Source organism: Papio anubis, chromosome 8 (genome assembly GCF_008728515.1).
Source record: "Papio anubis isolate 15944 chromosome 8, Panubis1.0, whole genome shotgun sequence".
NCBI lineage: Eukaryota > Metazoa > Chordata > Mammalia > Primates > Cercopithecidae > Papio > Papio anubis.
Genome location: NC_044983.1, coordinates 107,872,245 through 107,896,405, shown reverse-complemented (window position 1 = coordinate 107,896,405; position 24,161 = coordinate 107,872,245). Strand labels below are relative to the sequence as shown.

Genomic DNA, 24,161 nt, shown 5'->3' with positions numbered 1-24,161 from the left:
GTCCCACTATTATGGATGTTGTTTAATCACATGATCGAAAGTGATTTTTTGTTAAGATAGGAGAAAGATACAACACGTTTGTATGCTAATTAAAATGATCCAGTGAGCAAGATAAATTTATTATTTAAGAGAATATCCAATTAGTGGAGTGATGCCTTTGAGTGGGCAAGAGTAACGTGCAAGCTGAGTAGCTGGCCTTAGGAACACAAGTGAATCAGCCCAAATAATGGATCACATTAGAAGGCAATCAGAGAAGGTGGTCACAGATGCAAGTCTGTGGGATGATATGGTGGAAGTTCTTTTTTGATCACTTTCCTTTTCTCTGTGAAGTAGGAAGCAGGATCATGAGCTGAAAGGATGGAGAAGGAAACATTGAATCTTAGAGAAGAGAAACCATATGAAATAGTTGTTAAAAACGAGAAGAGTGAATGGATAGGATATATTGAAAACATCAAAAATGGGACAGAATTTTCATTTTGAAAGAATGACAATAAACTAGGAGCTTAAATTCTGTCAAGGTACGAGGCAGTTACTAGATGACTGAAACAGGAGAGGTACAGTATGATAATATGTGACCTGAGCCAAAAATAAAGGAAGCAATATTGTCTACCTAACAGCAGTGATGAGCAATAAGCAATTCTATCCCACCTCCATCCCAGTAGAAAATGGAGTATGGGAGGGAGAATAGCCACTAATTAAGAAAACTTCAGAGAAAGCAGGAAAAGTAATAATATCAGCTGTTGAGCACTTAATAACACACCAAACACTGATTTAAGATTTTACATATATGTCATCCTCATAGCAGTCCTAGGTAGACACTATTCAAATGTCCGCTGTATAGTTTCAGAAGCCGAGGCACAGGTAGTTTAAGTCAAATGTCATGCAGTTCGTAAGTGATGGAATCAGAAATCATAACTCACATGAATAATTTTAATAAAAAGATTATCTAGACCAAAATAAAGATGTAAATAATAAAATTATTTGAAGTGAATTGAGCCCCAAAAGAAGCAATTATAGGCATTAACTTAATCATGAATATATTTTATAATATATTCAAGCATAAATAGAGAGTGGTTTCAGTATTAGCCCTCCTCTCTAGGATACTGATAAAGTCTATAGCTAGAAATAACTTCAGTTAATGCCTCTGTTCTGGCCTAGATTTTCAACTTTCTTTATGGTCCTTACTCCTCATTGCCAGTCCACATTGTCTGTGTCTGTACTCCATGATGGTCTGATTGAAAAGCTGCTTCTGGAGACAGAGCTAAGTTTTGTGGTATTTAATGTTCAAATGATCTGGGGGCACTATCTAAGAAGAATTTTTAAAAAATATGAAATGAGAAACAGTTCCTTGGAAGGAACCCAGGCATCCAAAGCATGCAATGAAGATAAGCTTCATTAGTAAGTCTGGTTTAGGATGTTTCCTCCTACAAAAAAATTGTGCTTTATTTTCTTGCAAAGGAACAGTACAGCCCTTAAAATATAAGCCTTCTGTCTTGACTATGGCTTAATAACCATATTTCTATTCCTTTTTCCCTTTCTATTTGTATTTCTGTTCCTAATTGTTATTTATCAATTTGAGATAACTCAAGAGCTACAAGAATTGGAAGTCTTCTGTTTAATTCCTTTACAATGTGAAAGGCGTCTACTCTCAAAAACCATTCTTTGATAGTCTAAATCTTATTCTATACCATGATTTTATGCAGGAAGAAGTATCTTTAAGGTGATTTTATTTTAACCTGGAGGAGTCTTTTTCATCTTAATCCAGAGAATTTTCTTTAGTAGCCTTAAACTCTGTCTTGTGTTCTGGTGGATATCAGGTTTCATTACCTTTTCTGGCAGGAGTTTCTTCTGCTTCTATGTACATACACGAACGCAAAGAAGTACATAAAGGAGTTGTCCTGTCCAATCCTACTGGCAGCTACACATATGAGAATTGAAGGAAAGAAAAAGTAAAGGTTTTCTTTATATCTAAATTGTCTGAAGTGAAGACTTGTAAATGGCTTGTTAAAAACATATACATTGAGAAGTATCTTAGACAACTTCTGTTTTGTGCATTATGTATTATTCTGAAAGCTCAGAATAGAAAGTAATTCTCAATGTACATTAAGATAGATAGTAAAAATCATAATCGTTGAGATCAACTGGGCAATGACTGGTAACATACTAGGACTTGACTCATAACAGACAAAAGATAGTTAACCTGTATGTCCACTGGCCATGGAATTTCTTTCTTAACATAATCTGAAATTTTTAGTTTTTGACCTTCAAGAATCAGTGTGGAATAAACTACAGAAGAAAGGAGACTTTTTTTTCAGTAAGATAATTACAGATTTGAAATTGCCATGTGATTTACTAATGAGCCTGAATATTTTTAGTTACTGCAATTTGTTTTCTCCTAGGGGTTATTACACATAATCTACCCCAAATTACAAAGATTTTACTTGTGTTTTAAACATTAATCCATGCACTTATCTGTTCCATTTTAATAATGGCCTGGGCCAGAAGTATGCATGTTTTACACCACAGATTGCCAGTATTTTGCCCAAATAAGAAAAAAGTTATAAATCAATATTCTTTTCTCTTTGTGTTGAGACATAGAAGATCAAGTTTGCATTTAATATTAATCTATTATTTACCTAACTATACATAATCTATATTATTTTATTGTGAAGATTTTGCACATGCATTACTCTCACATTTGTCAAGGAAGACACATCTATAGAGAAACAGCTCCACTGTGCAATAAGTGTCCTGATGACCTTGCACATTTCCATGTAGGTCACATAAGTGAGGCTCATCTGCAGTCTGACACATTCTTGAGAGAATGCTCTGGGGTTCTTTATGGAATAAGGAGAGACAAGTAGCCTAATGTGGAGTTGCCACCAGGCCTTTTCCAATTCATCTCCCTAGTTTCATTTGAACACAAGACTTTACATACTTTCTCTCTTAAAGGTACGTTTTCAGGCTTCTGTATAAGCCTTTAAAAATGCTTGGCTGTAATTCAGAGTTATTTTCTCAATGACAGAGTGACCTTTCCTTCCCTTCAATATACATGCTTGGATCTGCCAATGAGATTGGGCAGGACTATTGCTTTGTGTACCTCTTTGTATGCCATCTTCGTCTGACCTGTTTGGTGTCATCCCAGGGGACAAAGAATTCAGGGAACTGACATTATACTGATCTTGTGTTTCCTGTCTGTGTAATAAACTGTCTGAATCCATGTGTTGTCACCTTACCAGCCAAATCCACGAAAGAGTGGTGAGTCATTCCGTTTGCTGCACTTGTGACCCTTGTGGTTGCATTAGCCATTGGATTGTTGGCGAGGGACTACTTGACTACTTGACAATGCCGCAACTCATCAATATAATATTCTGAATTCAAGCATTCAATAAATGCCCGTAGCTTATTTATCTTACATGGTAGGTGTGCTGTGTAGTTTGAAGATCACAATATATGTAAATTTCAAGCTGTATATATTGGTGTTATTAAATGTATATTTCTTTATCTTTAAAATAAAAATACCACTAAAAATGCTTATTTCATAAATGAAGATAAACTAAAATAATAATAGATATCATTTTTCAGTACTTACCAGTTACAGGACTCTGTTCCAAATCCATTTTGCATGCTAACTTATTTAATCCACACGCAACCATAAATTTGGCACTGTAATTATACTTATTTCACAGATTAAGGCACATGAGATTATGTAACTTGTCCAAAGTCACATATGTACAGTCTAGATGAGGACCCAGGTATTCTGACTTGAGTCACTTTTAATTACTGTATTAAGTTATGCCTGTAGTTAATGAACGTGAAGTTCCCAAACATTACCATTTCAATGGTAGCACAAAGAAACTTCACGACCACTGTTCATGGAAATATCTGCTTCTACAAATGAAATAACAGAGAAAGGGATTTTCTTTTCTCAATTCCAGAGATAAGTTGTTGGAGCCTTCCGGTGAAAACATGCCCAACACTTATTTCACATCAATATTTTCTTGTACAGATGGAATTTCTATAATATAGTATACTGTTTTCACTGTTCCTTTGTTACATGTTGGCTATAGCAGCTCCACTATCCCAAGGGGCAACAGACATATGTCCACAAAACTGCTCCAGAATACCAGAACTCTTTTTTTCATATGGTTCATAGTATATAGGTTATAATTTTGTCTTTCTTTAAGAGCCATGTTTGGTGACAGCCTATTATAGAATTGCAGCTAGTAGTTATATGATTGGTTAAATTTCATGATGTAGGCATATTCTATATGCTGTCCAACATGACTGCAAAAGTCATTTATTTGAACTTTTTTGCTTTGGGCTAAAGTAGATTTCTGCATGCTTCTAGGTGTCAATTACTGTGCTATCTTAACTATCTGGAAAGATTAAAAAAAAAAAAACAAAACTCAATTAAAATTTGCAGGTTCAGTAATATCATGACTACTTCTATGGACATTTAAAAAGGCATTTCGGAAAATGTGTTTAGGTTCTATCACTAGGTTAACTCTTGGGAACAAGAGCCCATATTTGTTCAACTTTTGTCAAATGCTGTACTGTCATGGTTCAAAGCTCCTAAATTAGCCTCATCCACTATGCATTCTGATAGTTCAAGTTCATGCATTTTATGGTAGAATTTGATATGCTACATTTTGCATGATCTAAGGGCAAAAAGTGGGAGGAGAGGGAGATTTTATTACTTTCTAAGTTTAGCTCAAAATTTGTTCAGGAAATACAGACTTAAAAATTGTTATAGGATATTGGCCATTGCAAAACAAACAATTTTTTAATTACTCAAAATATATAATTCAAGAGAACGTTAAAATGATAAAAATTATGGTTATCCAATTATCAGTAGTGTATGGAATAATATCCTTTGAGGTTATACATGAGTACTCTGCTCTAGAAAACGTTAAACAGGCCTCTTCAAATCACAACCTTTCAATTCTCAAATGGCTACATAAAAATCTCACAAATATTTATGTAATGTTATTGTAGTTTAAAATTGCTTTTATGAATGACACGCTTTTAAATAAATTTATCAAGTAATTTTTTACATAACTTAGAAAGTTTGTAATTGTCAAAAATATATATGCCTAATTTACTTCTGTTCTATGCTTGTCAATTGAGTTGAAGGTGTATATATATAATGTAAATGACTATTAGCTAATTCAATTTACTACTAGGCTCTAGGGGGCTATTTCCAATTGTTTAATTTCAAAATTCCCATTAATCATTTTAATACAGCTTAATTTACATTACATTCTGGACCTGCCAACGAGTGCTTGTATGCTTCGTTTCTATCATTCTGACTGGAAAAAAAAAAGTACTTTTAATCATCATATACAAGTGGTGTTGCAATTAGAGAAAGACAATATTACTACTATATTACTACTATGATGATTACTACTACTAATTTCACTATTATTTGTCATTTATTAAGTAATTGTACACACTCAGCTTGATTCTAGACTGGAAAAGTCTAGAATCTATCATTCTGATTGGAAAAAAAAAAAAAGTACTTTTAGCCACCATTTACAAAAATGGTGCTGCAATTAAAGAAAGACAATATTACTACTATGATGGTTACTCCTACTAATTCTACTATTAGTTGTAATTTATTAAGTAATTGTACATACCCAGCCTGATTCCAGACATTTTAAATCTATGATTTCTAATTCTCACTAGTAAAATATTATTTTATTTAATTCACTGATAAGGAAACAGAGGCAGAGGGTTAAATAACTTACCAAAAGTCACTTTGCTTGTAAGTGGCAAAACTGGATTTTGAAGCCAGATCAGTTTGACTCCAAACCCATGTTCTTTGTGTAGAGAGTTGTCATATGAAGGGGCACCTTGGTTGGTCATTGTGCTGATCCACGAAGGGTGGCATTTTCTTGGTGAAGTCCTCTAATTCAGAACCACTTTGTAGGATATAAAACTCAACTTTGTGAAAGCTTTTTGGTGGATTTACACATGACAGATAAAATTGGTTATTATGTGTATTAATTTATTGGAAAGCACATATCTTTTATTCCAATGATCAGAATATTTGTAATTAATCTTATGTAATTTCTGACATGAGGATATTAGGGATATCAAATCAGTAATAAGAAGGTGCTTAGTGATCTAAGAGTCAGAGTAAAATGAGATAAATAATCTTGAAAGATTTTTTTTCTAGGTCATAAGGGAACTTTCAATGTCCCCCACTCCCAGGGCCATTTCCCCAACACATAAATATATACATAGTAACAAACCACTTCAGAATGAAGTGAACACTTCTGTTAGAGAGGTTCTGTGTATCTGTTCCATCTAGAGCTTTTTATTTTTAGAATTTCTTTTTCAGACTTACAAGTAACCATTTAAAATAAAATATTTTAAACCAAGAACTATACAAAGTTAGATACTGAATTGTATTTTTTAGTTCAAATCCCATGTCCTATTCTCCTCTCAGGGATCTGTTATCAGAATTGGAATTTGAATATTTCAAAAACCTCTTAAAAACTAGTCTAGTACATAAATGCTACCTTTTACACTGGCTGGTAATTCAATTTCAGATACTGTGTTTAAGTTTTTGAACTACTCTACAGTTGTTTTTATGGTCTAGCATAAAAATTGGAGTTGTTGAGTTAGTTTCCTAAAATTATCCATTAGATATTGAGACAAATGCAGACATAACAAGTAAACCATCTGTACTCATATTTTCTAGGGCTAGAAAATAACAACTGGTCTTATAGAATATACAGTTTAAAGTTTGTACCTAGTTTGAAAAGAATATAGAACCAATGCAATGATCAAAACTCTAAGGTACTATTTTAATTAATTAAAATGTACTGAATATTTATTCAATAATATCCACCATGGGCCAAGCACTGTGCTAGGCAATTGGGATATAGTGTCCCCAAGACAGTGATAAGCTCCCTGATTTCAAATAACTCACAGTCTAAGGAAAATGTGAAAAGGTTAAAAGGCAATTTTAATAGCATGTGATAAAAACTGTAAAAACAGGGGAGGCTTCCCAGAGAAAATCATTTCTAATTAAGAGTAAGGGATGAGTAGGATTTAGTTTGAGGTAACTAGGGGGATGTGTGTGAATGGGGGAGAAAGCATTCTTTTGAGGGGTAAGGGCAACTGCAAAAGTCCAGTACCAAGTAGAAGTAGAATATGCCTTTGGAAGTGCAAGCCATTTGGCTGCTGTTCCCTGAGATTGGAAACAAAGAGGATGAAGAAGGCTGTGGACTGGGTGGATGGAGTAAATGGCATCTGCTCAGAAATTTTTATATATATATATATATATGTGTATGTGTGTGTATAGAGGTTTATATATATATATATATTTTATATTTTTATATCTCTATGTAGAGAGAGGTGTGTGTGTGTGTGTGTGTGTGTGTGTGTGTGTATATATATATCTGCAGCTAAGTTAAGCGAGCTAGTTTGGAAATATAGATTTGGGAATCTTAGAATGATAAATGAAATGAGATTTCCAAAGGGAAGGTGTTGAAACTCAAAAACCTATTATATACTAGCATATTAAACACTCTAGAAAAGACAGAATTTCTCACAGGCCTAAACTTCTTGAGAAGTTTTATAATATGAGTGTTAGATAAGAGATAAACCAACAAGTTAATACCAAATTCTGGGGGCTGGGAGAAGTTCAGAGAAGACAGACATTTAAATGGGTTGAAGCTGTCATGGAAGAAATTTTTCAAAAAAATAAAATTATGTATGTGCGTGTATGTGTTTGTATACATATATAATTTTATTTGGGACATTTGCCATTTTAGTATGAATATATATCATGTCCAAACTAAAATGTTAAATGTCATTTTGACTAGGAAAATGTAAAAATGTCTAAAGTATAAATATTATATTCTTAATTATATCTCCAGGAATCTTTGTGGCCGAATTAACAAATGATGTTCAGCAAGGCCCCAAACATTTACTTTTAAACAACACTTTGTTTATCATTCATGAACAGTATTGAAACTTTAACAGTCTGTATAACTTAGAAGTTGTACAGGGTGGTCACATTTTATGCAAGTGTATGTTCCTGAAGACATCATGATTCAAGCTCATAAATCATGTCTACATTTCCTATAGCAATTAATGTAAAGCGGTAAAGCGGTGGGGGAAAACATTCTTAAAGTTCATAGATATAGAATAATAGGGGTTGTTTCTACTTTAATGCTGCTTTTATAAAATTTTCAGCATTATTCCCAATATTTTATAGATTATTCTCTTCTAAATTAACAGTAAAGCGCATCATGATTGTTAGTCATTTTCATTGTGTTTTACCACAATCTAACTTTCATTCCAAAGATTTATTTGTGTTTTTCTGACATTAACATCACCACCATTTTATGAGCCCTTTCATGCTTGGAAGGTATTTTTATAACAAAATATGTGAATTATAACTACGGAAACAATTAGGATAATAGTAAAGTAATGGTGAGCACCCTTGCCTCTCCAGAGTCTATTCTCAACTCAGAGCTTGAATAATCCTTTAAATAGATACACCCTAGGACCCCTGCATATCTGTACCTTTGGTAGTCCTTTGCTCAGAACTTCAGTAGAGTGGAGCAGAGCAGAGCACAGTGCAGCTGAAGTTGAATGAGTAAGGAGGAGAAAAGGATGGGGTGAGGGCAGAGAGATAAGAGTATACCAGGTAGGGTTCTGTGGGCCATTACAAGGACTTTGGTTTTACTCAGAATGAGATGGAAAGTCATTAAAGGATTCTGAGCAAAGGCTTGTCAAAGGGACAAACATATAGTGATCCTAGAACATATGTCATTAAAGGTTCATTGAGGCTCTGAGTTGCAGATAGACTCTGGGGAGCAAAAGTGGAAATGGAGTTGTGAGTTTGCTACCATGGCAATTAAGGCACTCCAGCTGCAGTGTTCCCCTTGCCATTTCCTCCAATAGGCCAAACACATCCTCCCACCCTGTATGTGCTATTCCCTCTGTCTGCAATGCTTTTTCCCAAATATCTTCATAGTTGCCCATTTACTTCCTTCAGATCTCTGCTAAAAAGTGACTTTTAATGAATATTCCCGCAATACTTTTTATCTTTGTTTTCTAATTTGCTTATTCTTCTTAGCACTTACAACCATCTGACTTATTGTTTAATCTACCAATGTTTTAAAATAAAAACAAAATTCTAGAGACAAAGTTTTGTTTTGTTGTGCAGGTTGGTCTCTAACTCCAGGCCTCAAGCAATCCTCCAACCTTGGCCTCCCAAAGTGCTGGGATTACAGGCTTGAGCCACCATGCCTGGACTAATCTATTTATTTTTCTATACTTGTTTATTGTCTTATTCGCTCAGGAGAATAGATACATTATGAAAAAAGCAGTTATCATTTTTCTCTTTCTTGCTCTCTCTCTTTTTTTTTAATGGCTGGATCTCTAGCACAGAGCACAGTGTTTGTTACATAGTAGATGCTCAATAAATATTTGTGAGATGAATGAAAGAATGTCACCTACAATCACTCCATAGTGTTTCTCTTGCAAAGTGTAGTGTGCCAAAGGCTGGGGGGTATTTCCAGTTAAAATGAAGCTATAAGCCCATGTGGCATTTCAAAATAAACATGGTTTACAACCAATTTGGTTCACATCTTTGAAATTATGTGATTACTATTTTTATTGAGTTATTTACATAAATTAAAAGTGTTTATGTAAAGTGAGAATTAGTATTTTAATTATTAAGGTATTTCAGATGTGCATGATTTAAATTAATATAAAATAAAACTCCATACATATAATCTACTACAAGAGGATTTTTCCTTTCAATCTTTGCTTTATAGAGCACTTTTTCTACAAAGAAATTTAAGCAAGCAGACCTACAGAATGAAAACAAAAGCCTCTATTGTAGTAATAACAGTAGGGGAGAAAATAGGAGCAGTGAGAGAAAAACAGAGAATGGCAAACACCAATAAAGGAATAATAAAAATTAAGACACCTTTAGGTGACAGCCTGTTAAAAGAACAATCAAACCACCTGTAGAGTGATGATCTTCTCAGTAATTTTATAACACATAGACTTTCCTTTAAAGGTTAAACTTTAGGTTGGACATGGTAATTGCTGCCTATAATCCCAGCACCTTTTGGAGGTTAAGATGGGAAAATAGCTTGAAGCCAGAAATTCAAGATGATTCTGGACAAAAAAGAATCTCAGACCATCCCCTCTACCATCCCCCTCCCCGCAACACTCCTCTGTCTCTCAGGAAAAAAAAAAAAAAAAAAAAAAAAAATTAGCTATATACGCTGGTGGTGGTGTGCACCCATAATTTTGAGCCCAGGAGTTCAAAGTTAAATTGAGGTATGATGGAGCCACTGCACTTAGCCTGGATAACAGAGCAAGACTCCATCTGAAACAAAAAAAAAAAAAAAAAAAAAAAAAGGAAAAGAAAGGGTTCAGAAATGTTTTTAACTGGGATTGTCTAAAAATATACATGCAGGATCACATTTTTTTTTTTCCTTTTTTAAGAAAATTTCCTCTGAAGAACACTGTTTCCCAACTCTGATCACAGCTTATCTACTTTAGAACCATTAGTGTTGCTATGGAGAATTCAAGAGGGTCTACTTGCCATTCTCCAGCTGATCCTATAATGCATAATCTCTTAGCATGTTTCCCTATACTGCAATCTCTTCCCTAAATTCTTTGGATTTCTTAATCCCACCCCATTAGTATACAAGACATAGAATGTAAAGCTACAATATATGGTGAAGAATCCTCAAAGAATCTCAACCCCATCAACGGTTCCTAAGAAACTATTATGGTGAAGACCAATGAAAGGAATAGTTTTTTATTTACATCCATGCAGACCTTAGGTCTGTGGAAATAAAATTTGGTGTTTATGTGTCTGTTATACCTGGCTGATAATTTGTCTAATGAACATAAGAACCATAATAAAATGAGATTTTTTTAATCAGGAAAATCAAAGGCATTATAGAATTGTTTTAGCAGGTTGTGTTTTATGCCTTTAAAACCTGATTTGGTTCTCTTTATCTGTGGGCTTTCCTCAATTTCTATAGGCAAAACTGGTTATTTCATTCACAATACTCCCACCAAACTTGTTCATGTTTGTTTTTATGGCACTTAGCGCATCACAATGCAATTTATCATTTAATCTATTTGTTTAATTCTTCTTACTCCTAGCAAATAGCAAAGTGACTGCTTTGTAATAGAATTTGTATTATTCTATCACTGGTTTAAAATGTAATATTTTAATTCAGAATACTTTATTTTAGATGTTTAGATTCATGTCACATAAGTGAAATTTGAATATATTTTGTTTTATATTGACAAATTGTGTATTTTGTATGCACTCGTGCAGTCCAGTAGACAAAGAAGGCACATTCTGAATTTAATTTCATTAGCTAGAATCTGTAATGGGAATATAAAATGACTCAACATGTGTTGTTGCCAGCAACAAATGCCACCCTAGTACTAATGAGTCAGATCTAGTTTGAATGGCACAACCATCTAAAAAGTCAATAGTCTATTATAGAGCATGTTTTGGAGCAAAGCATACAGCTAAACACTTTCAATGCTTAGCTATTATGCTTCTCATGATTTATTTTAAGATTTTTAGATTTTTGTTATAGAAATTTTAAGTTCCCATTGAAAGTTGTACTACTCTTCTCTAAAGAACATTTTATGTCTCTTTTGGCTATTAACATAAAGAAGAAAATAACTCATTATTAAAATTAAAGTAGTAAAACTCAAGATTGTTTATTTCCTTGAATCAATTTGGTACATTTCAGAGAATGTAATATTGATACCCATAAGAAATGCTTTTGGGAAGATATTCATCAAGCAGATATACCTTCTGACCTGGATATGGTTTAGGATTGGGAGTCTTGCTCCTAATTTTTGTATTCACAGATGTAAAGTCAAGGGTTACCTGCATTATGAGTGGCATTTCTTAGTCACTCCATCTCCATGAAACTTGAAACACTTGAGCTAAAATTTGTCATAATGAAGAATTGTTCACATACTGATTTTGTTTTCTCTTCATATAATTATTATACAAAAAAGCTTTAGCCCATAGTAAATCCTCTCACATCTTAAAAATTCATGTATAATGTCACATTTTCCAAGAGTTATTGTTTGCTTTATAGTATTTAATTATTGAATACTTTGCATGATGCATTTCAATTCAACTCGAAGATACAGAGAAAGAAAGCATGAAGCTTCTCTCTGAATTGAAATAGTGACATTTAATATATTGGCCAAAGAGAAGGCCATAATTGCAGGCTCAGTATACTCCCAGGGCATGAAGTCCACTCCATTCAGCCTCCAGAGAAGAGCTAAGAGAAGAAAATCAGAAGATGGTGCTCAGCTGATGAGGAGGCAGTCAGACAGAGACATTCCTCATGTGCCTTTTTATGTTTATTTGTTTTCTTTCATTTTGCGAAGCATTAGGAAAAAAGACCTGTTTCGTGAATTCTGCAGAACTCAAAAATTACTAGTAGAAATGGTCTTTGGACATTTATTTATTGGTTAATAAGATCATATACAATTGTTTTCTTATTTTATTTTATTACCAGTAAGAAGAGAATAAAAAGTGAAATCAGTAACAATGTATATTTCAAACAGCTGGAGAAGTCTCATATTGGTCGCTGCCATTTGAAATGTGATAGTGGGAACTAGGGAAATATTAGAGAATCAAGATCATATTTGAGACCCAAAGGACAGGGAGCGAAAGAGATCAATACATTCCTGTACTTTTTGCTGAAGCTCCTTAACATTGTGTTTTTTTATTATTATTTTAGCTTTATTGAGGTATAATTGACAAAAAAAAAACTTGCATGTATTCAAGATATACAATGTAATGTTTTAATTATACATCTGCATTGTGAAATGATTGTAATAATCAAGCTCTTTTACGTACCTATCCCCTCATATCATGTGCCCATGATGAGAATATCTAAGATCTCTCTTCAGCAAATTTTAAGATTATAATACAATGTTTTTAACTATAGTAACCATGCTGTGTGTCTGGTCTCCAGAAATTAATCATCTTACAACTGTAAATTTGTATCCTTTGGCCAACATCTCACCATTTCCCCTACCCCCCACCTTTGTTAACTAATCTTCTACTCTGTTTCTGTGAGTTCGACTTTGTTAGATCCCACATGTACAGGAGATCATGGAATATTTGTCTTTGTGTGTCTATCTTATTTCACTTTCCATAATGTCTTCCAGGTTCATCCATGTTGTTGCAAATGTCAGGATTTTCTTCTTTTTAAAGGCTAAATAATATTCCATATTGAATAATATTCCAAATATGTATCACATTTTCTTTCCCATTCATCCATCAATAGACAGTTAGGTTGGTTCTTTCTATATCTTGGCAACTGTGAATACTACTGCAATAAACATGAACATGCAGATATCAGTGATTTTATGTCCTTTGGCTATATACCTTGAAGTGAGATTGCTTGATCACATGATAGTTCTATTTTTAATATTCTGAGGAACCTCCCTACTATTTTCTATATAGCTGTGCCAACTTAAATTCCCACCAACAATGTATAAGGGTTCCCTTTTCTCCATATCCATGCCAACACTTGTTATCTTTTTACTTGATTATAATAGGCATGCTAACAGATGCGACGTGGTATCTCATTGTGGTTTTGATTCGCATTTCTCTGATGATTAGTGATGCTGAGTACCTTTCCATAGATCTGTAGACCATTTGTATGTCTTCTTTGGAGACATGTCTACTGAAACCTTTGCCACATTACCTAATGGGGTTGTTTGGGGTTTAAAAAATAAAACCATATGAGTTTCTTGAATATAATGTATATTAACCTTTTGTCAGGTATGTGTTTTGCAAATATTTTCTTCCTTTTTTTTTTTTTTTTTTTTTTTTAATTGAGACGGTATCTCACTCTATCACCCAGGCTAGAGTACGGTGGTGCATCCTTGGCTCACTGCAACCTCCACCTCCCAGGTTTAAGCGATTCTCCTGCCTCAGCCACCTGAGTAGCTAGGATTACAGGCATGTGCTACTACGTGTTGCCTTTTCATTTTGTTGATTGTTACCCTTGACGGGCAGAAACTTTTTAGTTTGATGTAGTTCTATCTGTTTATCTTTACTTTTATTGTTTGTGTTTTTTGTGTTTTATCCAAAAAATCATCTCTGAAATTACAATTATAGAGCACTTTTTCTGTTTTCTATTAGAAGTGCTAAGGTTTCAGGTCTCATGATTAAGTCTTCAATTCATTTGGAGTTGATTTTTGTGTATGTATAAGATAAAGAGCCAATTTCCTATTTTTGCATATGAATATTAGCTTTTCTAACACCATTTATTGAAGAGACTCTTCTTTTCATGTATTTTTAGAGCCTTTGCCAAAGATTAATTTATCATATATACCTGGGTTTAATAGTTTTCATGCCAGTATGCCGGTATCGTATTGTTTTGATTAGTTTTGTTTTGTAATAATTTGAAATCAGGAAGTTTGATGCCATCAACTTCATTCTTCTTGCTCAAGATTGCTTTAGCTATTTGGTTCTGTATTAATTTTGGTTTGATTTTCTAGTTCTGTGTAAAATGCGATTGGAATTTTGATAGGAATTGAATTAAATCTGTATACTGCTTTGGAATATATAGGTATTTCTACAATACTAAGTCTCCCTACCCATGAACACAGGATGTTAATTTATTCATAGCTTCAATTTTTTTTACTGTTTTACTGTTTTCAGTATGCCTTTCACCTCCTTGGTTAAATTTCTACCTAAGTATTTTATTCTTTTTTATACTATTATACATGGCATTACTTTCTTAATGTCTTTTTTGAATAGTTCATTGTTACTATATGGAAACACAACTAACTTTTATATGTTAATGTTATGTCCTGCAATTTTACTGCATTAATTTATTAGTTCTACCAGTTTTGTTGGTGGAGTATTTAGAGTTTTCTATATGTAAGATGATGTCATCTGCAAAGACAATTGGCTTCCTCTTTTATGATTTGGTTGGTTTTTATTTATTTTTCTTTACTAGTTGCTCTGGCTAGAACTTTCAGTGCTGCAGTGAATAGAATTGGTGAGAGTGGACATTCTTCTCTTGTTCCTAATCTTGTTTGACAAGGTTTCAACTTTTCAATGTTTGATGTCTGCTGTGGGCTTCTGATACATGACTTTTATTGTGTTTAGGTGCATTCTTTCTATTACCTCATCTTTTGGAAATTTTTATCATGAAAGGATATCGACTTTTGTCTAGTGATTTTTCTGCACCTATTGAGATAATTTTATCATTCATTTTGTTAATGTAATATATCACATTTATTATTATCTATCTATACAGTAAACTGAAATATATTGCATCCCAGGGATAAATCTAACTTGATCATGGCACTGTTGAATTTGGTTTGTTAAAATTTTTGAGGATTTTTGAATCTATGTTCATCATGGATATTAGCCTGTAAATTTTTTTGGTAGGATCTTGTCTGTCTTTGGTGTCAGGTTAATATTGGCCTTTTAAATGAATCTGTATGTGCTTTCTCCTTTTCAGTTCTTTAGAAGAGTCTGAGAAAGATTGGTATTAATTATTCTTTAAATATTACATAAAATTCTACAGTGAAATTATTAGTTTCTGAGCTTTACTTTGATGGGCAATTTTTAATTATTGAATCAGATTTCTCACTCGTTAATCTATTTATATTAATATTTCTTTATAAGTCTTTGTAAGTAGTGTTTTTCTTGGAATTTATTCGTTTATTCTAGGTTATCCAATTTGTTGGCATGTAATTGTGATGGTAGCCTCTTATGTTATATGTCTGTGCTACTAGTTTTAATACCTCCACTTTCATTTATGATTTTATTTATTTGAGGCTGCTGTCTTTTCTTTAGTGTAACTAAAGTTTTCAAATTTAGTTTATTTTTTCAAAAAACCAACTCTTGGTTTGTTGATGTTTTCTATTGCTTTTCTGGTCTCCGTTTCATTTATTTCTGCTCTGATCTTTGTCTTTTTCCTTTCACTAACTTTGAGCTTAGCAATTTTTGTTTTGTTTTTTGTTTTTGTTTTTGTAGCTTGAGGGGTAAAGTTAGGTTGTTTATTTGAGATCTTTCTGTTTTCTTCATGCAGCCATTTATCAATGAAAACTTCTCTCTTGGACAATGCTGCATCCCATAAGGTTTTGTATGTTTCCTCCTTCATTTGCCTGAAGATATTTTTAAATTTTCCTTTTGATTTCTTCTTTTAACCATTTATTGCCCACAATCATGTTGTTTAATTTCCATGTATTTATGAATTTTCTAGTTTTCCTCCTATTACCAACTTCTAGTTTTATACCATTAAGTTGAAAAAGGTCCTTGGTATAACTTCAATCTTCTTAAATTTGTTCAGACTTGTTTTGTGGCCTAACATGTGATATGTCCTGAAGAATATTCCATGTTCATTTAAGAAGAATGTGTACTCTGCTGCTGGTGAATGAAATGCTATATCTGTTAGGTTCATTGGTCTATAAGGTAGTTCAAGTACAGTGTTTCTTTGTTGATTATCTGCCTGGATGATCTCGGTTTCTGGGGGCAAGGCATCCCATACATCTCATGGTAGCCTCTCTGTTGGAGTCAGTGGAGCTATTAGTAACTTCTGCAGTCTCCCTTCTCTCCTTCCAGCCTCTCCCAATTACTAAGCAGTGACACTGAGCAGTGTCAACCACTTCTGGATTCTAGGTGAAGTAAGAAAGAAATGGGTCTATTAGGCAGTGTTCTATATGCTGGAGGTGTCAGGCACTCAGTCACTATGCTTTTATTTTCCATGTAGGAGAAATCATGGGCTGTGGGGGCTTCTCTTAGCATCGAGCTGTGCCACCCGGGGTACAGGTGACATAGGCAACCTGGTACTATTCTTCCTTTGATAAGTCAATTTTTGGATTTTATGATGCCACAGTCTGTTGGAACCTCGGCCTCCCAAAGTGCTGGGATTACAGGCGTGAGCCACCGCGCCCGGCCACAATGTTGATATTATACTGACTGCTTCTTCTTGATCATTTTTATTTCAATAGGCTTTTGTTTCTTTTGTCTTATTTTTGTTAATGTTTAAACATTTAAAAGGTAAAGCAATTCATTATTCACCTTGTTGTCTATTTTCTCTGACTGTTCCCATAAATCATTCTTTTTAAAATCTTATTTCTGGAAAAAAAACAACTTGCTTTTTTTTTTTTTTTTTCCTTTTCAGTTAAATATTTGAAAATGTAAATATTTTTGCCCTGTGGTTTGGTAACATGAAGTTATTAGATTAAGATAGAAAGCTGAGTTATTGAATTTCTGAAACATATTTAAGACTTTTAAGGACTTATTGTTTGTTTTTTCAATACTGCCACAAGCTTTTTATGTTGAAATACATTAAAATTAAATTCGAGCTAAATTTGTTGAGAAATTCTCACATTTTCCTAAATGTTTAGACAGTTCCTCAAATTTTGCAAAATTAGTCCTGAAGGTTTAGCAAAACCATTTTATCTATTATGAGAATGCCTTCATGTAGTCTAATTTTCTATACTGAGAAAGGTGATATAATTTCCAAAGATGCCCAATTTGTTACAATTATTGGTTAACTATTATTACCAGGGGGGTTTAACTATTATATCAGTTTTCAAAGATAGTGTAATATTTGATTCCCTTTTTATTATTGAAATTCTTGTATCAGCAGAATACTGAGTACTAGGAGAAAAAAGACGGGTCAAATTAATTAAAAAGGTACAAATGTTTTAAAAGATCAAGTTAGAATTATTCAAAACCAAAATTAATATATGTCCCTTTCATTTAAAAGAGCTAAATTATAAATTTAAATGTATTAATTTATCAGAAATCTACAAATGCAAAATACATTCTTAAAATTGTGCTCTCATCCTTTCCTATGCTATCTTTTAATCCAGGGGGAAAATTACTACAACTGTTGTATATTTTCATTTGTACACAATTGTCCTCTCCATGAGCTGTAGTCTCTTCCTCCCATATATTATTTGAGGAGGGAATTAATCATTTACAAAATAAAGTCATTCTGTATATTATTTTTCTGCTAAACTTTAGGTAAAATAAAATGCATTACACTTCCATACATGACATTGCTTGAAAATGGTACTGCTATCTATTAAACTATACTTCAATATTCTGTTTTACCTGCAGCTGAATGTGGTGCATCTGCAACAAATAATGAAGGAATTTTGCTGTCTCCAAATTATCCACTCAACTATGAAAACAACCATGAATGCATTTATAGTATTCAGGTTCAAGCAGGCAAGGGAATCAATATTTCAGCCAGAACATTTCATTTAGCACAAGGAGATGTTCTTAAGGTAGGTGAACTCAGACATACTTGTATTTTGATCATTTTTAGCCATTAAATATACACCAGTAGATAAATATATATGCCTATATATGTGTGAATGTATATAGTATTAACTGTAAGTTGATTCTGCCTTTTATGCAGTCAAATTATATAATAATTCTCATTTTATATTATTGTTTCCATTAAAGTAGTATGCTTTGTTTCCAATTTTTATTTATAATAAAAGATAATTTTTTATTTTGTGATACATGAATTTTAATATTTTAATAATACCAAAATAAGAAAACTTTAATGCCAAATATCTTGCCTAATAAGTATCATATATAAAACATCATCAAATGACCATCATACAATATGTTTCTTTGTCTTATTTTTGTTAATGTTTAAACACTTAAAAGGTAAAGCAATTCATTATTCACCTTGTTGTCTACTTTCTCTGTTCCCATAAATCATAATTTTTAAAATCTTATTTCTGGAAAAAAAACAACTTGCTTTTTGATGGTCATTTGATGGTCATTTCTTTAAGAAATATAATAGTGATTTATTTCTATTTATATTATATTGTCTATAATATAACTTATTTATTTTTGTTAATATATGAAGAATCTTTTGCATTTATGACTATGGATACTTTTTATGAATATATAAACCTAACAAGTCAATGTCTATAAATTAAGAAAAAATGTACTTTGTTGATAATAACTATTGGTATAAACATTATTTAAACATTTTGAAATAATCAAATGTCTACTCTTCTAAAAAGATAACATTTTGGCAAATAAATATTTTCATAGTTGCTGATTTATATTTTCAATATAAATATTTTGATAAATATGATTTATATTTATCATTAGAGTAAAATTAAACACTTCTAAAAGTCACATTTAAATATTTTAAAAATAATTATATAACTTTGTTTTTCTAATCGTTAAGATTTTCTTAAGCCAGGTGAAAAATTCATTATACTTCTGTTTTCACAAATCTTGAAAAAAAAAAAAAAAAGGAATTCCAAATTGGCTGCAGCAGGAGAATTTTTTTTTTTTAATTAACGATTTTAACGTTATTGGTTAGTTTCTTTTTTAAAAGAAATATTATTTCATGATAATTGATGGCTCTCTAACACAATAACACTATATACTTATAAGATTTGTATAGGCTTTGGGGAAAATTTCTCACAATGTATCTAGATGTATACAATTTCAATATTAATTTAGCATCAATATATGTATTCCTATTTTCTGCATTTTTCCCCACTGGCAACGAAATTCACTATGTAAAACTCTTCCACCTCTAGTTCATTGTTTGGGTGTTTCTGTTAAAATAAATTATGTTTGTTCAATTGGAGTCAACATTGAGATTAATAGGTTGCTTGTATATAGAACTGAGGCAGTGCTTTTTATTTTCAAGCAAATTATGTGGGGAAATGTATCAATGTATAGATAAGATCTGTGAGCTAGTCTAGCTACTACTATTGCACAAGCAACAATAATAAACATGTGTTGGTGAGCTAAAATTCAGGAAATGTTTCTTCGCATCTATCACTCGTGCCTATTACTGATCTCCCTAAAATATTTCTTTGTGATGCTTAAAATGCATCCATTTCTTTTCTACACTGACATTATTTGGAGAATTTATTTGGGATCACAAATGGTTCTTTTTAATAATAAAATAAAACTTTCTAACCAAGGTCTTACTTTTTTGGAATAAAGCCACATACATTTCTGATATGTGCTACCTTGAGAAGGGTGGCACTTCAGTCATAAGTGACAACACAAGGGGATATAATAGGGAGCAATGAAAGAAGGCAGAAAAAAAAAAAGACTCAATTTAAGGCCCTTTAAAGGATTTCTTCAAATACAGATTTCTCTTATATGTGTAAAAAGTTTAAAAACTTGTGTCCCCAACGATTTTTAAGAATTCTTTAATTTTCCAAGAATATACATTCCCCAAAGTTGAAAATACTGTATACTAAATATTATAATAGAAACATACCAATTCAATTATCCTTCTACTCAAAGACTTGCCTGAGATTTATTTTAAATTAGTACTTTAAAACAGTTTCAGCAAGTCACTCTATTTAGAGTGAACTTTTAGATTCCAAATTTGTCTCCTTCATGGTCTCTCTGCCAGAATAGGAGATAAGATGCTTAATGTTACCTCATTCTTCCCATTAATCCGATGGGCAACTATTAGCTGAAAGATACCGTTTGACATGAACACATTTAGTTATATACAAACAGAAAGATGAACCCTCAAAAAGATATATTATTAATTCTCAAAAATTATGGAGCGCAAAGTCATCTTAGGGTGGAAAGTTATTTGCCTAATTGAAAACTAATCCAGGAAAGTTAATCCCCATCTCCAGTACTTTACAATATCGAACATAGTGGAGTCAGTTAGATTCCTGTATTTAGACTAGGATATAATAAGAAATAAAAACAAAGAGCCCATTATAAAACCTGCTGCCCCTTGACTGAGAGAATTTAAAATCATTGCTTTTTCTTTTATGTGGTATCATTGATTACATTTTTTGGAATGACACTCTCTTGTAATCCTTATATGAGAATCAAGTTTAGGAGGAGAGATTTTTTTTCTGGTTTCATTTACTATATGACATAACTATGTTGGATTCTGACCAAAACAAAAATAACAATACCAACAATAATATGTGTGTGTATCTACATCTATTTCCATGCAAACATTCGTGTACAACTTTTGTCTCTGAGAGTTCAGTGTCCAGGAAGGCACTCACTTGCTCACTCACCTGTTGTCTTTTTTCTTCTCTCCTTCTCCTTTCTTTCTATAAAGAACTTTAGTTATTTAAAATCACACCAGTAGAGTTTGCACCAGTGAGTTCCAAGTGTAAGCCATCATATGACTCCTCCAGATTTTTTTTTTAAGTTTCAATTTCTGGCACTCCTCCCAGGTTTTCTGATTCAGTTCATCTACATGTGGGAATTTGGATTTTTGTAAAGCTTTCCATATTATCTGATGACCATCAATGTAGTAATTATGATTATATCCTTCTTTGGCTCTAGTGTTAAAAAGAAGAACATTTATATGTCAAAATATTTTACTATAGTGCTTCAAAGGTAGCAGACTGTTACTCTAAATAATAAAAATTGACCTCAATATTACTAGATAATTTTGAGTCATTAACTTTATACCAGATTGAAATCTTTTTTTTTTTTTGAAAAACTTTTTTATTCATTTGTGCCATTTTTCAAAGGTGGATGAATAATTTTAATAGCATCTGAGAAAATCCTATATAGGCAAACAGAACATTTTCTAGCCACGAAAAGGCAATAAAAATAAAAATAAATGAAATAAAAATTTCTATGGTGATTCTTACTTAAACTGGAAAGGAAATTTCACTGCATCCATTCTGAATTGAACAAAACTGGTGCAGAATGATCATTTAGGAATATATCTTTTTTTTTTCCAATGTGCTTACTTAATGGGTATTTTAAACTGTTCACTATGAACAACCTTGGCTAATTATGTGTTTTTATAATGGTGATAGAACAAATATAAAACCTATCCATGATTGTATAGGAAACTCTTATAATTTACATGCCTTCAACTATTAATGTTTACATATACGAACAGTAAGTGGGTTAAGCGACAATTTTCTTACATGCTACTTACTTATTTTTAGAAAACTTTAATGACACACCACAGGTAGGTTTGGATTTCACTTGACACTACAGCTTTAAGGAATCTAAAAAGATATATGAACTATATTTTGTTTACAAAAAAACTTTAATGTTCACATTAAAAAAAAAAACTTTGAAACATATGTGCCTTGAAGTACATTGACAGAACAGCACAACCAATGCAAAATCTGCTCTGACCTGTGATAAAATCCAGTTTCTATCTATATGATCTCTCACTATTTCCACTTGAATGACTAACGGGAATTTCAAAGTTCATCAGTTCAAAACACACATCTCCTCTCTCCTCATTTTTCTCTATTTTAGTAGATAGAAACTAATTACCCAATGATGAAATAGAGTTCATTCTTGCTTCCTTTTTTCTTTCACACTTTGTGTATTGTCTCTCAGCAAATTCTGTGGTTCTTTCCTTCAAAGTTCTGGAACTAATCATTTCCCACCTTCGTAAATAACCTTGGTCTAAATTATCATCTCTTACTTGTGTAACTGACATTGTTTCTAATTGATCCTCCTATTTCCACCATCTTAGATCATGTGAGATATTATAACAGAATAACATAGACTAAGTGGTTTATAAATGATACACATTTATTTTTTGAAGTTCTGAAGGCTGGTGAGTTCAAGACTAAGTCACTAGCAGATTGTGTCTGATGATGGCCACCTTCCTCAAAGAGTCATTTTCATATTGTGAACTCCATGGCTAAAGGGATGAATAAGCTCTTTGGGATATCTTTTATAAGGGCACTTATTCCATTTATGAGCTCTGCCCTCATGAACAGTTAGCCTCCAAAGGCCCCACCTTCTAATACCATCACCTTGAGTGTTAGGATTTGAACATATGAATTTGGGGGGGACACAAATATTGAGACCATAGCATACTCTATAGACTGTTTCAAAATCAACAACAAAAGTGACCCTTTTTCATGTTATGCTTTGGCTTTAAACCTTTTTATGTTTCTCATCTCGTTATAAGTAAAATCTAAAGCCCTTACCATGGGCTGTATGATTTGGCATAATTTTAATGTTCCTGACCTTTCCTTTTGCCACTCTTCCTCTAGCTCACTCCACTCCAGGCATAATGGCCTTCCTGCAGTTTATCAAATATAGCAAGCATGCTGTATTAGTCCCCACCCCCGCCTTTTTTTTTTTTTTTTTTTTTTTTTACATTGCTATAAATAAATACCTGAAGCTGTAAAATTTATAAGGAAAAGAGATTAAATTGGCTCACAGTTCTGCGGGTTCTACAAACATGGCACCAACATCAGCTGGGTTTCTGGTGAGGGCCTCAGGAAGCTCACAATTGTGGCAGAAGGTGAAGGGAGAAGCTGGTGTATTACATGGTGAGAAAGGGAGCAAGAGAGCAAAGGGACAACAGATTCCAGACTTTTAAACCAGCAGACCTCATGTGAACTAACTGAGAGAGAACTCTCTTATTACCAATAGGATGGTGTTCATGGGGGTTCTGCCCCCATGATGCCATCACGTTCCACCAGACCCCACTTCCAACAGTGGAATCACATTTTAACATGAGATTTGGAAGTCACAAACGTTCAAACCACATCACACACTCCAACACCAAGCCCTTTGCTCTGGCTATGTCTTCTGCTTGCATGTTCTTCCTCAGGATAACCACATGGCTGTGTCCCTCATTTCCTTCAGTTCTCTACTAAAATGTCATATGATCAGAGTCTTCAATGGACCCTCCTATAAACTGGTAAACTTACCTCCATCATCTCTTTCCATAGTATTAATCTGATCTATTCTTCATAGCACTGATCTACAACCTGAAATATTATGCATTCGTAGTTCATTCCTTTAATTTTTATCTTCTCCAATAGAACGCATGCTATAAGACAGCAGGAACTATTTAACTCCACTTTAACTCAAGCATCTAGGAACAATGCTTGTCATATAATAAATGCTCAATAAATATTTTTTTCTTCTGGAAAGGAGAAATTTACTATATAATTTCAGCTACTTTCTATGTAAAGCAAGAGAAACATATTTCCTTTCTAATTAAGTTCAATTGTTATTGTTTCTAATCTAAGAAAAGTGAATATATTTTTATACAACATAGTTACCTCTAAATATTTTTCCCATTGCCGTGCTGTTTTGTCCAAATATAGCTTATAAAATTCAGGGTTATATTTGGTGATATATTATTAGATAAACATGCCCACTCAAT

The 24,161-nt window shown here is 32.8% G+C and overlaps 1 protein-coding gene across 6 annotated transcripts in view; it reads left to right on the top strand.

The window, feature by feature from the left end:
• CSMD3 (CUB and Sushi multiple domains 3) overlaps window positions 1–24,161 on the top strand; it is a 1,287,556-nt gene that overhangs the window by 908,619 nt on the left and 354,776 nt on the right. For all 6 annotated transcript variants that reach the window (XM_021942876.2, XM_031650139.1, XM_031650136.1 and 3 more), the window contains one exon: window positions 18,140–18,309. In XM_021942876.2, coding sequence (XP_021798568.2) covers window positions 18,140–18,309 — 170 coding nt within the window. The remainder of the gene's footprint in view (window positions 1–18,139; window positions 18,310–24,161) is intronic.